This window comes from Puma concolor, chromosome A3, assembly GCF_028749965.1.
Source record: "Puma concolor isolate L17-30 chromosome A3, mPumCon1.1.hap2, whole genome shotgun sequence".
Taxonomy (NCBI): Eukaryota; Metazoa; Chordata; class Mammalia; order Carnivora; family Felidae; genus Puma; species Puma concolor.
This window is the reverse complement of record NC_141669.1, coordinates 33452523-33469338: the sequence shown is the minus strand read 5'-3', so window position 1 is coordinate 33469338 and position 16816 is coordinate 33452523. Positions and strand designations below refer to the sequence as shown.

The following is a 16816-nucleotide window of genomic DNA, read 5'->3' as shown; positions in this document are numbered from 1 at the left end:
GGCAGCGACTAGTTAGTAGCAAAACTGTAACTACACATTCTTTCCACCTTTCCAGTATGTGATCATCCAGTTGGAATATAAAAGCTACAGGGAAGGTCCTTAAGTCATTTTGGAATGATTGTCTCCAGTGGAGTTCTCTGGTGGAACTCCTCTCCAGCAGTGGTTCCCTAAAAGGCATACCAATGCAGAAAATTTTTGGTCAATTTGAGTTATTGAGCGAGCCTCATTATTGTAATTGACTCATTCACATGTATCGTTAAATTTCAAGCTCATAACTGATGCAGATTTCTCCCCCAATTCCTGTCCTTGACACTTCAGACTACATTTGCAAGTATTAGACAGTTACAAACTTAGAGAGGTTATCAATTCCTTCACATCCAACTTCCCTCGCCTACAACAAATATGCTGTCGCAAGCTCTTCATGATTCTGAAATAAAATTAATGGATAACATAACCTACTCCATGCATAATTTTTAACAATTTTGTAAAATGTTCTAATTATACCATAAAAGGGGAATAAATGCCAATATTCTAAAAATGAGCTAATATGCTGTTCAATTTATAAAACTCAGGTATCACCATTCCAAAAGATCTGTTGGAGCAGTCAGATGCTTGTCCCATTATGTAGAACTACCCTGAGGGCAACAGCTACAAACGCTGGTTAACAAGCAACATTGCCATCAATGAAGTGATTTTCCAAACTTGTGGACAGCTCTTGTTAATTTTCAAATAAAACAAAGTACAATCTTTCCTGAATACACACAGTTGTTACATTCCTGGAAAAATCAGCGTTAAGTCAAAACATGCAAAAAATATTTACTCCTACAAAAACGAGAGTTAGGTTCTAGGCTCTGATAGTAAGTTTCTTCACCTATATGAGTGTCCTATAGAACATATGAAAGTTCTATGAAATGAAGAACAATTATTCACTGTATGGAACTGGCTCACACATTGCAATATGCGTTGCCTCTCTGACCCTGGCCCACTAAATGTCTATAGCAACTTCCATGTTATCGTGACAACAAAACACCCCCAATAATTTCCAAATTGCCCCTAAGGAGCCCTACCACCCCAACTGAGAACCACTGCTCTAAAGACTTGGGGAGGAAGGGATATTGTCTACCTTCTGCTCACCCTCTTTCTTCTACATTCCTGTACTATTCCAGCAGGGATGCAGGAAGGGGAACACTTCTTGGGGCAAGGTTGCAACTCCTTCATGTTGGATCCTACTGCTGACCCATCCCATTGGTTATATGCTTCGTGTGGTCAGGTAAAGTCCCTAACTGTTCCCACTGGGGAGGAACCCTTTCCTCAGCATCTTTTCCAGGCACGGAACAACTTCTGTGTGATTGGATTATTGTTTTGGGTCTACAGCCCTATCTCATCTCCATGCTGCAGCCCCACTTCTGAGACCACCACACCCCGTTTCTCCTTGGTGGTCTTTTCATCACCCCAGGACTTTATAATTCAAAAGCAAATTGGAGACAAGACTGGGAAATCAGGTATCAGTCTCTGCTTCTTACAGTCTTTAAAACAATTCCTTTGGGAGCCTCCTCTCATTACTCAAAGAGGAGGAACTTTTTGAGTACTGTCCTCCCACAACTCCTGACAGAGTACATAACACAATGTGCATAATTGCTTATTTGTATATATACTACAATGCAGAAATTTTAACTTCAAGTAAACAGGTGAAAATATAGGAATCTTTTAGTTATGAAATGCATTGTCAATTTCAGAATTGAACCAGAATTAATTTGTTCACTTCGGCTATCAATATTTCTTCTTATCTATAGGTGTAAGAGGGTAATTTGGGAAAGCATTTATGGAAGATATAAAAAGAACAGACTCTTCTAAAAATGGTCATCTTCCTGTAGTAGAAAATTGGGCAATTTGGTTAATGTCTCTTTTCTTCCTCAGTATGAAAGCCCAATTTTCTCATGTGTTCTCGATAATTCCTTATGTCTCACACGGTCTCTTTCTTAAGAGTTACTTTTAAAAACTCAATAAATGATTGCATGAATAAATGATTTTTATCTGTGATTGTATTGCTAGCAGGTAACTACCAAATTTCAAGCCCATTTCCACAAAATTCAAGCTCACATCTGTTCTGACCATAAGATACTTTCTCTCACAGAAAAAGGAAAAAAAAAGTTTCCTTTATTAATGCAATTTTATTTAAATAAGTTTATTAAAACTTAATTTTAATTTATAATCAAATGTATTAGGGGCTCATGAGTGACTCACTCAGTTAAGTGTCTGACTCTTGATTTCAGCCCAGGTCATGATCTTACAGTTCATGAATTTGAGCCCTGTGTAGGGCTCTGTGCTGACAGCATGGAGACTGCTTAGGGTTCTCTCTCTCTCTCTCTCTCTCTCTGCCCCCTCTCCTGCTCTCTCTCTCTCTCAAAGTAAATAAACATTAAAAAAATCAAATGTCTTAAATTTTTTGAATAAAATAAATAAAATTTCACTTTATTTTATTTTATTATTTTTTTCATTTTATTGTTTTAATTTACATCCAAATTAGTTAGCATATAGTGCAACAATGATTTCAGGAGTAGATTCCCTAATGCCCCTTACCCATTTAGCCCTTCCCCGTTCCCACAACCCCTCCAGCGACCCTCTGTTTGTTCTCCATATTTAAGAGTCTCTTCTGTTTTGTCCCTCTCCCTGTTTTTATATTATTTTTGTTTCCCTTCCCTTATTTTCATATGTTTTGTCTCTTAAAGTCCTCATATGAGTGAAGTCATATGATACTTGTCTTTCTCTGACTGGCTAATTTTGCTTAGCACAATACCCTCCAGTTCCATCCATGTAGTTGCAAATGGCAAGATTTCATTCTTTTTGATTGGCGAGTAATACTCCATTGTGTGTGTGTGTGTGTGTGTGTGTGTATGTGTGTGTGTGTGTGTGTGTGTATACACCACATCTTCTTTATCCATTCATCCATCGATGGACATTTGGGCTCTTTCCATACTTTGGCTATTGTGGATAGTGCTGCTATAAACATTGGGATGCATAATAACATTTCACTTTAAAACAAAAGGATGAAGATCTAAACATCTAATACATGCTTTCCCTTTTAAAAATATATCTTACAATGCCAAGTATTGTTAGTGATCAATTAACACTAGATTTCTCCTAATGACAAATGTACAGCTTTTTAATTTGTGTCAGAATAAGGCTGTGTCACAAGAGATGTCAGAGACACATATGAAAAATCAAGCTAATTGGTTCTTCCGGAATCTTTTATCCAACAAATAAGACTGCTTTCAGCAAAACAGTGTTCTTCTGAGTGAGTGAGTGAGTGTGTGTGTGTGATCAAAAGACAAAAAATATTTGATTAAATGTTATGACTACATTCAGAGTTTCTTCATCTATTCTATATATTTCTAAAATAATATTAAAAGTAGTTTTAGTTAAGGGGAAGTAAGAGGCTCTTTATAAAGGCCATACTTTGTCAAACTTGGCTCCATTTGGCTTTCCCACACAGTAGATGTAAATGTCTGACAATTTACTAGTGGAGTGGCTGTAAGGGTGGGGTGAGGGGGTTAGGATCTTTTCACCTGCTCTCTACTTACAAGTCAGATATAAGTCATAGAAAGAAGACCAGATACTCTCAGTTTCCCATATCCTATTAAAAAAAGGCAGCAATCCTCATCAAGGGGGTCAGGCAGTGGGAACAGTAACACTAAGGTGCAAAAAATAGGGGACTCATTGTTTGTGGAGAATTTAAAAATAATAATAAAACTAACTGAGGGTTGTCTACTCTTTATTATCACCATGCACCATCCCAGGGATGAAATACTCTCCTTGCCTGTTGGGCCAGATGACCCCCACCCCCACCCCTTTAGTATACACACTTAAAGGAGACTTGTTTCCTAGAATACTAACAGCCTTACAGAAATCATATGTGTTCCAATTGGAACTATCCAGAAGGCTTCCTCTGAAAGTGAAAACTCAGTGATTTAAAAAAATACTGGGCTGGGGAAGGAGCAGTAGTAATGAGACTCTGCTGAAGTTCTGAGCCAAGGAGAAAGAGAAACATATTCTTCCTTTGTTTTCCAGTCATCGCTTAGAGTCCCCGTACTGGTTGGGGCCTACTGTGAAATGACTGCGATCATCTCCTTACTGGTCTCTTTATCCTTGACCATGTTCACTTTGACACATTTCATACCCTCCTCAAGATGTACCTTTAGGAAGTGCTTCTCTGGCTCTAGCCCTCATGTGCTCAAAAATTTTCAGAGTCTGATTCTCACTGTGGAGTTAAATTCCTAGAGGTATCTAATTCATGTTTTTAACTCCCACAGGACTTAGCTCATGGCACTGAATGGAGTAGTCACTTACTATTTGCTGCCCGAATGATTTACAAATTCCGCCAGTAAATCTGCAAAGTTTCTTTACATGATTGCCCTATAATAAGGCATGCTCCATTAATTTGCATCATTTATTCAACACATATGTATTGATCATCTATTTTGAGTTAGGTTGGCATTTTGCTGTGAATAATTTCCATATCAAATCTGGTTTTCTTTGAGCAATTTCTAGATGCAGAGATTTTTTTTTTGACATAAGAAACAGGAAGACAAAAACCAAATGTCTCTTAAGATCTGTAAGATACATAAATCAAGTCTCTTTTTTAGGCCTCAAATCTATCATCATTCATTTTGAAAGAGGGCAGTACATGGGTCGTACTCTGTGTTAGCCTATGAGCTGCTACGTAGATGTGAAACTCAGTATTTAAGATCTGGCCAATTGAAGACAATTAAGGTTAAATAAAGTCAGAAAAAAATTAGAAGTCAGCTATTATTTTCATGTGTTTTTGCAAATTCGCAGATGATGATTTACCAATAATTAGATATTTAGCCACAGTTAAGATTTGTGCTTGTAAACGTGTGCGTTTGTGTAAGAGTGTTGTGTGTGTGAGCTCAATATGTGTGTGTGTGTGTGTGTGTGTGCTATATGTATTTTGTGATATCAGATAAGAATGTAGAAAGAAGGATACAGGAGGTGTGACAAACTCATGGGAGGAAGCACTAGAACCATCGGTAACTACACATATGTTATTCCCTTCCCTCCTCACCAGTGCTGTTGACTTTGTGATCAGAGGTCTGACAGCTCTCTTATGTAAAGTTTGCCATCCAGTTGTATGAAGTCACCATCCTTTAAATAAAAACCGAAGGGACACTCAGAATTCTTGCAGCAGCTCTGCCTTAGAAGAAATACAGGCATTTTATGTGCAACCTCTGGGAGCTGTCTTTCTGGAACAACTCTTGGATTTACTTCAGACGAATATGCACCTGAACGCACAGGTGCAAACCGCGTGTCTGTGCCTCTGCAACTTGGCCTGATAATGCCCAGCTACTCTGAGGTGGGAATTTCTAAAAGAGCCTCAGCTCAAGGCAGATCAACTCAAATGATCAAGCGAACAAAACACTGTACTCTATCAATTCGTCTGTTTGGGACTCTCAAAAAAAGGGATCGCATGGTCAATAGGAAATTCCAACTTCATTGAGGTGTCTGCGAAACTGACCACCTAAACTAGTGCTTGCTTCCTGAAGTCACGATCTTGACTGCCTTGCTTCATTTCCTCCATAGCAGTATATCCATCTGATACCCTATTATGTGTCCATTTGTTTATGTGGCCTCCCTCCTCTTCTTTTTGTAGTAGTATGTCAGTCCCCCCAGGATGGGAAAGTTAACTGATGTTTTCTCCATTGTATCTCAGATCTGGGACGGTGCCTGGCTCAGAGTAGGCTTTCATCAATAGTTGTTGAATGAACACATAAAGGAATGAATGAAATAATGAATTAACATGACTATTCTTAACTGCATTTTATTTGTCTCTGCCCCTCCTCACTTTTTGCCTTTAGTAAGAGTTGCTTGATGACTGACTCTGAACATATCAGAGAATTCACAGATTCCTTGATTCTTGAAAAATAATATATGAAAAAACAAGCACATATCCATAAATTGTATGCCTAAAGAGCCTCTCTTAACAGGAAATAAGAGATTCTCTGACATTCTTACAAAGTGGGCCAAATGAGCTTATAAGTAATTCCTGAGATAATTGACAAAGGGTCAGTTTACAGGCGCACGCCTGAGGCTTGGTCAGATTGCCATCTCTGTGTGGTCTGGCCTCCTGCAATGTCACAGACAATCTGTCTGTCATCACAGAGCAGGTGGCCAGGCAGGACTGTGGGTGTGGATATGGTGACATGTCAGTTGCTAACCAGGGCCTGCACTATAGCTACAAGGAGATGATTGCTATTGAGTTGCAATTTGCACTGGACAGGGGCCAAAGAGTTTACTTTACCCTAGAACCAAAACCCATCTTCTGTCCACACAGGCCAGTCCTTTACAGGGGACAATATGTGCTTTATTAATTCATCTACCATATACCCAAACTGTTCTACATGCTGGGGATTGAGTGTTCAACAAAACAGAAAGAGGCCACGCAGCCAATGGACTCAGTTTTCTTGATCATCTCTTCTAATCTGCTTGTATATTTTTGTCAGGTCAATTACAAAACTCACTTATGCCCCTTAGAGATGTAAAAGGCCCTCAAACATTTGCACGCTCTCTTAAGTTTCCAAGAAGAGTCCTTACTTTTATATTCTGTTAAATACCAATGTTTGATGGAATAGCAGACTACAAGCAGCATTGTGGCAGATGTAAAGGGATTTTTTTTGTTTCACTTGTCCTTACCACTAATTACCTATTTGATCTTAGGCCAGTGGTTCTCAGCTCTGGCTGAAATTTAGAACCACTCAGGAACTGAAAACATTTCCAGGGCCTATATTCCACTTCCAACCAATGAGAACAGAAACTCCAAGAGTGGGTCTGGGCTTAAGTATACTTAATGGATACTTACGCGTAGCCGGGGTTGGGTAAATCTGTTTGAACTATCTCAGTCTGTAAAATGAGGGTAATCATAACTCCCTCATTGGTTCCTAAGGATTCTGTAAACACAAGTTAGGTTGTATATGGCAAATGATTTCAATAGCTACACAAATGACATTTATTTTGGTATACACTCTCAAAAAACGTTAAGCAAATCCAAAGACGGTTAAGCTTTTTGAGTGACAGCATAAGATTTTAAAAGAAAAGAAAAACAGAATGTAGCTTTGGAACTTTTCTTGCTCATGATTGCTAGACTCTAGGCCACACTAGAAAAGATTCTGAATTTTTAGAGACAAAGGCATATAGTTTCATTATTTCCAGATACTTCTGGTGGTAGCAGAATCGGCATCTTAAAAACCACGGATGAAGCCATCCGTAAGTTCAGTCTATGTCCTTCTTAGGTATCTTTGCTGTCACCATTGTCAAGGGCTACTGTCTGGACACTTTGGTAACTGCTAAAACATTGGTGGTTCTCAGAATATTCTGATCAGTGGCCAGCAATCGAAGATGCAGTAAGGGAGCTATATGTCATAGATGATGCTTTAGAAAAGAGATTTACTGAAAAAAGCTGAAGTGTAATCTCGCAGGGACATTGCTTCGGAACTGGATTGATGAGATTGCGAGGAACAGTTTGCTGGTACAGAGTACCCTGGAGGCTTTGATCTTGAATCTCTGTTGGTAGAGAGTCCTTGAATCAACACTGAGGAACATTTGTGCAAACTTAGTGAAGAAGTTTATGTCCTGCAGGTTAAGTTCATCTGTTAATAAAATTGATGTGATAAGCAAAATTTTCATTGTAGTGGAATTTGTTTAAAATGACTCTATTGGAGGGGCACATGGGTGGCTCAGTCGGTTGAGCGTCCGACTTCAGCTCAGGTCATGATCTCGCGGTCTGTGAGTTCGAGCCCTGCGTCAGGCTCTGGGCTGATGGCTCAGAGCCTGGAGCCTGCTTCCGATTCTGTGTCTCCCTCTCTCTCTGCCCCTCCCCCGTTCATGCTCTGTCTCTCTCTGTCTCGAAAATAAATAAACGTTTAAAAAAATTAAAAAAAATAAAATGACTCTATTGGAAATCATACCCTCAGATTATCACAGAGATGGGATCAAGTTAATACCCAGACCTAAAGGAAAAGAAATACTGTGATCCAGTAAGAATGTTGTTTTGTTTTGGAAAGCAAATTAGTGCCCAGAGACAGAGTTTGTTTTGCCAGATATTTCTTTGAAGCAGATTCACTGCGGGAATGTCACAAGTCAATAGCATACAGGATGCCTCTTAATAAAGAATAACATGCCTCCAATGAAGAAATAATACACTCCAAATCGATGATTGATTAACCACACTATTGTTCCAGGCAAGAGGAAAGGAAAGGAATAAAGTCCACATTCACTTCAGTTGTACCTTTATAGGAGTTGGCACTTGGGAGAGATGGGTTAGCCCACTGCGAGCTGATGTCCAGCTGTCAGTGCAAAAGTAAAAGTTCCCTGTTGCTAGACCACGCTGCTAGGGAACAGTAGTTCTGGTGTTGATGGGCAAGATGATCTTTGCAAGGGCTGCTGGATGGTTTTCATCACTGCCAGTAAGAATCGCCTTTACCAAGGCAGGAGCTAATGCCCCAAGGTCTTTGGAGAGCTATTTTAGGTGAGCAAGGAGTCGCCTTGCCCAGACTGAACACTCTCAGATAGTCCTTACAAACTCTCCGGTATTTATAGTCTAAATGCCCATTTGCCTTAGTTGTTTTTTGTGTGTTTTTATCCAGAAGCCTCACGGGGGCCCTCAGCAGCTGAGCTGCTGAGTTCTTATTGGTGAGAAGAGATGAGATGATGATATCCTGACACAATTTCCTTCATTCTTATATCAGAACAACTTTACTTCTAAAAGCAACTTTTTTTTTTTTTTTGGTCTTTGTCATAAACAAGTGGATTTGAAATCGTGTCAAACCAATATAACAAATGTGGTGCCCCTTTTATCCAACATATAACTACACTCTGTACTTAAGACAAAATTGGAAAGTACACAACAGCTTCTTTCATTACAGTGAATGAAAGTACTCTTCTACTGTAGAGCATCCGTCTTCCTGGATTTATTTATTGTATAGAATTCTGGATAGTGCAAATGATAGCGTGATCATTATTGATAATGAGATGGCCTGATTATGTAGAACCCAATTATATAGACATTTTTTTTCTTACTTTATGAATATCATTTTTATGGAACTTTACCAACAATAGTATAACATCGGCATTGTTTATTAAATAATTACTACGATCAGGAACTATGTCAAGCATATTATATACATTTCATCCTTCCTATGGCTCCTTTAAAGATATTTTTACCATCTAGATTTTCCAGGCAAAGATACTGTGACTTGGAGAGGATAAAGAACTTCCGCAAGACTACACAGCCAGTGATGAGATTCAAACCCAGATATTCTGACCCCAAATCCTTAACTCTTAACCAGTTTCTGTTCTTTACTGATCCACTAATTGCTCTAGCTAATGATTCTGCCATGGAGTTACTCATTGGTCACCTTATCATTGGTAAAACTGTGGGACACTGACTAGGTAATATCCTTAATGTAATAAGGTGCAGAAATGGAGAACAAAAGTGTCAGGATTTGGTCCAAGCCCAATCCTTGACTATAAATTGCTCAAATGTGGAAGTGCAGGTCCCTGATCCAAACACTGTGAGCCGTTCAGAGGAAGTAGGCGATCTGCCAATGAAGGAATTATGGGTTATAAGTTTGAGTCTACTGGGGAGGTTGCTCCCACCCAGCAGCAGGGTCCACTTACTGGATGGAATTCACAGGGTGGTGCTCAACTAGTCAAAACAAAACAGAGAAGTAGAAGTTTACTTGCAGGAACAAGATCTCAGTGAGGAGGAACGATAGCACTTAGAAGTCAACAAAAAGTCCCTGCAGTCATCCCTGAATCAAAGCCCTGTTTCCAAAGGAAACCCAAAGCACATATGTTGCCAGTGGTCCACCTGAAGTTCCTAGATGTGGGAGAGTGGCCAAGGCTAAGCTCTGCTTGCTGATTAGGCTCGGGAGACTATACTATTTGTTTCTTATGCAGAAATCTGTATCAGACTAAGCCCAAGAATGAGCAGGTAGTTGAGTGTGAAGGCCAGCACAGTAGGAAACGAGGCGGGGAATGACTGGCTCCAACTGGCTCCAAATTCATGCCCTGGAGAAGACCCAAGACTAGAAAAACAACAATGGTACCTCTGCCCTAAGTGATTCAAAGTAAAAATGAAAAATATTACAATTTGTTTACTTTTTTATACTTGTGTACTTGTATACAACTCATGTACTTGTTTTCCTTATGAGGAAAGATTATTGAGGGTTCTAGTAAAATATTAAACATTAAAAACAAATTTTGGGGGCACCTGGGTGGCTCCGTCGGTTAAGTATCCGACATCGGCTCAGGTCATGATCTCGCGGTTTGTGAGTTCGAGCCCCGCGTTAGGCTGACAGCTCAGAGCCTGGAGCCTGCTTCCGATTCTGTGTCTCCCTGTCTCTCAGCCCCTCCCTTCCTCCTGCTCTGTCTCTCTCTGTCTCTCAATAATAAATACGTGTTAAAAAAAAATTAAAAAACAAATTTTGGTAGCCCTGATCATATGTCCAATTGCTCTGTAGACTGGATGAAAAAATAGGGCCTATTCACATTTATACTTGGTCTGAGAATAAGTTTGCTAAAAGATCTCCTGAAGGTTGGAAGGGAATTGGTTCATGAAAATCAGAACCATCGTGAGAATATATCAAATCTTAGTGATTTCCCTGTGGAGTCCCCAGACAGTCATACCATACTGCTTTGGATACATAACATTAGCAATCCATAACCAAGCTCAATGAAAAGAATGGAAATCCATATTCAAGATTACAATTAAGAAATACTATTGGCATTGGAATGTAAATCACCACCTTCCTACATACAATAGTTCTTTCCAAAGCCACAGCCTGCAGAAACCACTCAATTTCCTTACCTTAAGCCTTGTGCCAGTGATGTAGCCTTTGATAATTCTTGCAATAAAAATCCAGTCATGTATGACATTTTGGAGGGAGCAAAAGGTTTGATTTGCCTTCGGGCCCTGGAACCCCTGTAAAGATGCCTTTAATGAGAAATAAAAGGCAAAAAAAAAAAAAATAAGAAGAAGAAGAATAAAAAAATTTAGTATTCAGAAATGGGGCCAAATCAAAAAAGGGTGCCAAATCACTGGGTCCTAGGCTGCCTTTTAATGGCATTAGGTAAAGAGAGGACCTTAATGTAGATTTTTTCTCCCCAAAATTCAAATTAACCTACTATCAGACTAGATTGGGAAAAAAAAAAAAGACTAGATTGGGGGAAAAAAGTGTCCTTCAGTTAGCCTGTTCCTGTTTCCTGGGGGTGGAGTCTTTAGTTACATGCTTTGCTCTGTGTCATTTAGAAAGCAGCCGCTTTTCTCTCCAAGTCCCTTTCATTGAGTGTGAGCCAAACGTCTGCCTCTCACACTCCCTTGAAATCAGTACCCTAAGTAATTTTTGGCTAAGGACATACTCTTACACAGAGGTAGTGACCTTCTGTGTCTCCCCACATGTCATTCTGTTTACACCCACTAGTCAGTGCAGTCTAACAAAAAGTCTGTGGAGAGTCAAGAACATTTTAACTTCTAGCAAGGCAAGGACAATGTTGCTTGGGGAGAATGGTTCCTGGGAACATACGAGGTAAGAAGCTTGGTTTCCTCCGCGAAGCTGTGCACCCCTGACTGTTAGATCCATGCAGAACACCCTTGTTAATTAAATCACCGTCCTCATTCAGGCGGTACCAACACCACTGGTAAGTTTGCTAGAAATGCAGATCCTAGGCCTGCATAAGAAACCGCAATCCCTAGGTTAGATTCAAATGCACATTCAAGGTTGAGGGCTAGTGGCCCGGAACAGTGGCTCTCAACCTCGGTTACTTGTAGGAATCAACCGGGGAATCTTAAAAAAAAAAAAAAAAGAAAGAAAGAAAGAAAGAAAGAAAGAAAGAAAGAAAGAAAGAAAGAAGGAAAGAAAGAAAGAAAGAAAGAAAGAAAGAAAGAAAGAAAGAAAGAAAGAAAGAAAGAAAGAAAGAAAAAGGAAAAAAATACTGCTGCCTGGGTCCTACCCCCTAGAGATTCCAAGTTAATCAGTCTGGGGTGTGGCCTAAGCACTGGGAGTTTTAAAAGCTCCCCAGGAGATTCTGAAGTGCAGGCAGGGTCTTGAGAGCCACTGGCCTCATACTCAAGCTGTGGGGTTCCTAGAGTCAGATTCTCCTTTCCCCCGTGGCCTGGCTGCCACAGAACTGACAGTAAGTAGCGGGGAGAACCCTGCTAAGGACTGAACTTTCTCCCTGGTGCTCTTTTCCTCTCGCCTTCTCCATACAGCTGCCCCTTACCCCACCCCATCCCCAACCGCCCAGACTACACCAGCGGTGGATGTCCACGGGGGCTTTAAACACACAAGCTTGGAGTCTCTCTTGAGAACTTCAACATCAGAGTCTGGAGATGGGACGCTGAAATCTGCATTTTTAACAAGCTTCCCAGGTGTGTCTGATGTGGGGCCAGGTTTGTGAACTCCACAGTGGGTCTAGCCTTTCATCCTGCCAAGTCATTAAGGATTTGTAAGGATGAATGAGCTGTCAAGAGAGCAAGGGCCTGGTGCAATGCTCCTTTATTAATTATGGCGAAGTGATGTATTGGCAATGATAATGCTTCTCTTGGAAAGGCCAATGAATGGTTCGTCGATTGCTGCATTAGATTTTTCTCAACTCAACCTTACCGCTCAGCTCTTACTCCTCTCTGTAGTTGAAAAGCTGCACGGCTTTCACGTTAAACAGCTTCTTGGTCTTCATTCCCAGGTGAGCTGCAATCTTTGAGAGAAACAGCCACACGGAGAATCCTTCAGAGATCTTGGCTGGGGACCACCTCTCCCCTCACCCCCATGTCCTTAGCTGCTTGTGTCAGCAGCTTCTAGCCACGGTACTGCTGTGCACGTCTACATGTAGGAAAAACACAATGAGGGGGTAAGAGAAAATCATTGATGAAACCCCACATCCCTTTGCTAAACGAGAGCTTCCTTCAGCACAAGGGATAGAAGGCGGAGGAAGAGAGATACATCTGGAGTAACAATTTCAGAGGTGAGAAATGGGCAGGCAAGTCGGGGTTAGGGTTCTGCCTTGCGGGGAGAGGCGAGGAAGGTTGAAAAGAAAAGTTGCAGCGCCCGTCTGCGCGTGTAATCGATGGGCTGGGTGCCCGAGAGAGCGCTAGCGCGCGGCCGGAACGCACTGCGGGGCCGAGGGCCGGGACCAAACCGAGAAACCTTGGCGGCGGCGGAGGCCGGGAGGGCTCCCCGCCCGCCCGGGGCGGCACCAACCCGCCGGCTCTTCCCCCCGGCGGTCCCCGAGGGCGCCGGGGCCCGGCGGGCCGCGGCGGGGCCGAGCGCGCGTGTGAGCGAGTGCGAGGCTGCGGGCGGCGGGCGGGCGAGTGTGCGCGGGAGGGAGGGAGGGAGGGAGGGAGGGGGAGCGCGCGCGCCGCCCGGGCCCCGGCCCTCCCAGCCTCCCGGCCTCCGCGCCTGCCTCCCGCCCGCGCGCACCGGCTGCCCGCAGCCGCCGCTCCCGCTCGCGCCGGCGCTGCACCGGAGCCTGCCCGCCGCCGCCCGCTTTGTGCTTCCCCCAGAAGATGGGAGCGACCTCTTCCCGGTCGGGAGCTATTTAAAAGGAGGGAGCGCGCCGCGTTGCCTGCTAGCGCCGCGGAACGGGGGAAGGATCGAGCCACACTCTCCCGAACCAGGTAGGCTCTTAGGATGGGCAGCCGAAGGGATGGGGTCAGCTACCGCCAACTCTTTTCCATTTCGTGCTCCTAAGGCTACACTTCGCTCCGCTTGGGCACAGGACCGGCTGCTAAATTGTGTGTGTGTGTGTGTGTGTGTGTGCGCGCGTGCGTGTGCCCCTCCACGTTTTCTGGGGTGTCCGCGCTTCTCCGGGAGCGAAATTGCTCGGGCTGGTGCGTCTGGGCGTGAGTGTGCCTGCCTGCCAGCGCCGGCTGCCTGAGGAAGAAAGGGCTGCTAGGGAGGGATGCTGCACCCTGCGCGGCGCGGGGCTCGGAGGCTTCAGGGCGCGAAGAGCTAAGTCCGCCCGGAATGCTGCGCTGCTGGGCATCCAGGCGTCCCCACCCACCGGGCTCTGCTCCGAGGTCATCCCTCCTCCTGGTAATCCCTGGGGTCTTCCCCCAAGGCCACACTCGCGAGTCTCTTTTCCGGCAAGCTCTAGGTGTTCCTTCGCCACGGACTGCGGAGAGGAGGGAGTTGTGGCCAGGGCAGACGGAACAGGCAAGGGGGGATTGCAGCGGGGAGTGGGCTGAAGGGTCCCGGTCTCTGGACACCGTGCAGCGGTGTGCGGTGGGGATTGGGCGCGCACAGGCATCTTTCCCCCTCGAGATTCGAAGGGAACTTTGCAGCTGCATTATCTGCCTCTGGAGCTTTGCTGGCTCTTGGGGAAATGGTCTGTGTGCTGAGATGTGAGGATATCCTTCTTGGCTCCTCCTTAATGAAGAAGAGGGAGGTCTTATGGGTGGACGGTCGGCTAAAGAAACCAAATCTGCCCCGGCGATGCTTTTAAAAATACAGTATGTGTGCATCCTTGATTTTAAAAATCCACCGCCCCCCCCCGCCCCCCCAGGATTCTGTTGACTATTTGATGAATGACTGGGGCTGGCAATTTGTATTTCCCTCTCCAGACAAAGTGGCAGTGGTTGGGTTGAAAGCAGAGTGATCAAATTTAACAAAGAATTTTTTTTTTTTTTTTGAAGAGAGCTATAATAGTGCATGGTGTCCGCAGTCACTGGAAAGAAAGTCATGCTTTGCACTGGGTATGTTTAGCCACCCCCCCTCCCCCCCTTAGCCTGGCTCCCTGGCTGGCGCTCTTTATCTCTCCTGCTAGTCAGCCACTAGTGGTTGTGACTATAACAATACAAACTTTGTCCTGCTGGAGGTGTAAAGACTAAAAAGAGAAAAAAGGATATCAGTAGGAGGTGTAGTGGAAGAAGCTTTTTAAAAAATGACAGATGTGGTAAAGACAGTACTGGCATCCAGATCATGGAGGAGCTGCGGAGTAGGTGGAGATTCTGATCAGATCTGGTTAAAGGCATCGCTTGAGTATCTCCAAATATGAGCAATTGAACACCCACAATCCAGCATCTGTGTGAAGATTTCCTAAGGGAAATGGGGAGCAACCAGGAGGGGATTCTGCAAGTATACCTCCCACCCACGCCCCACAAAACACACACACGCGCGCGCGCACACACGCGCGCGCGCGCACACACACACACACACACACACACACACGCGCCTGTTTTCTCTTTCTCTCTCAGAGCTACTCCTGCAGCAAGTCCAGAAAGGAGGGAGGAAAATGTGTCTAGATGTTTCATTCATTTCAGATCAGAAAACGAAACCAGAATAAGGGTGATTGCCTTTAGGTTCCTCTTTCAAATCCTGTGTTACTTGGATTTCGCTGGTATGGGTTTGCTAAACTTGCTTAATTGGGAGCTGAGGCTGGTGTGAAAGGAGGAAGGAAGGGAGAGCCAGTTCCATCTTCGGGGCCTTGTGAGTGAGAAGGTGGGGGAAGACCCACTGATTTCATCAAGAAGCAAGATGTGTTTTCTTGAGTGGTTTTCATTTTACAAATTCCACCTGCTTGAAGAATTCCATTTGATTCTAAGTGCTATTTTGCTAAGATTTCTCCCGCCTACTAAAAAAAATGAGTCCTGCTTCCCTGCCCCCCCCCCCCCAAAATAGCTGTTGTCTTGTATGAAATATGGGATGTTAATTACTGGGGGGGGGGGGGGGATAAAGAACTGGACAGAGGTAGACCATCATTGACTGTTGAGCTGTGCAGGGGTTGCAAAGGATGTAAGTATCCACGACAATCAGACTTCATTTACTCCGTCTTGAAAGCTTAACAGGGCTGGAAGAGGAGAGTAATGAATTAAAAGAATATGAAGGCTGTGCTTTATATCTCTCTGTCTGTCGGTCTCTATGTCTATCCGTCTACTTACTTACTTGTCTATACATCTATCTTTCTATCTATCATTACTATTTAATGGTTTCTGCTAGATCATTTTGGATTAAGAGTAGGGGCTAGATAACCATTTTGTTGACCATAAAGGGGAAGAGAGGTGATATAGCAATAGCAGTGTTTGAACTCCAAATAAAATTACAAAAGGAAGTTGAAGTATAGTCAGGACTAGTTGCAGGAATCACATTAATTGTTCTTTCAAGCTTATGATGTTTCAGAAAAAAAAAAATTCCAAGAGAGCTTCAGTATTTTGTTAGCAAGCTATATTTAACATGTTTTTTATCAGACAAAAATAGACTTTTATTTATCTTGCAAAGTAAACGCATGGCTTCTTCCCTCTCAGTATTTAATCTGTTTCTTTGAAAAAAATAAATGAGGATAAAAGCTCTGCAGACCCAATGAAGTTGCATTCCTGCTTTAAAGCAAGTTAAAGCATCCATTTAGGTCATGGATGTGTTTCTCCCAAAGTAAGTGCATTTTAGGACTTTGCCATATGATTTTCATGTTGCAATTCAGTGAGAGGAGCCCTTTCAGGTAGAGGGAGCACAGCCTGGAGGTTAAGAAGCAAGCTGTCTGCCCCACCAGCATGGAAACAAACAAGATCCCAGTTGAATTAGAGATTAAATCTGGAAAAAGAAACACATGAGTAAAAGAGGATGGTACAGTACATATCTTGCATGCTTTATATTTTTTGCAGTGTGAATGAATGTTGCTTTTAACCAAAAATTGTTAAGTTGTTGCTTTACATTTGCAGAGAATTTAGGAATCAGAACGTGGCAATCTCTCTTCTTCCTGCTCCTTTCGACCCCCCACCCCCCACCCTTTTTTCTTGTAAGGGATAGATGTC

General features: G+C 43.0%; 1 protein-coding gene across 14 annotated transcripts in view; it reads left to right on the top strand.

The window, feature by feature from the left end:
- The window catches only part of SLC8A1 (solute carrier family 8 member A1), a 385340-nt gene that overhangs the window by 42158 nt on the left and 326366 nt on the right, over positions 1–16816 (top strand). For 5 of the 14 annotated variants that reach the window (XM_086700457.1, XM_086700448.1, XM_086700446.1 and 2 more), the window contains exon 1: positions 13927–14105. The exons of 2 other annotated variants lie outside the window; for them this stretch is intronic. In XM_086700457.1, the coding sequence (XP_086556583.1) occupies positions 14037–14105 (69 nt within the window). In that variant the 5' untranslated portion in view covers positions 13927–14036. Of the gene's footprint in view, positions 1–12756; positions 13036–13551; positions 13688–13922; positions 14106–16816 lie in introns of those variants that run through there. 7 more of the 14 variants (XM_025927473.2, XM_086700453.1, XM_086700449.1 and 4 more) reach the window with 5 other exon arrangements.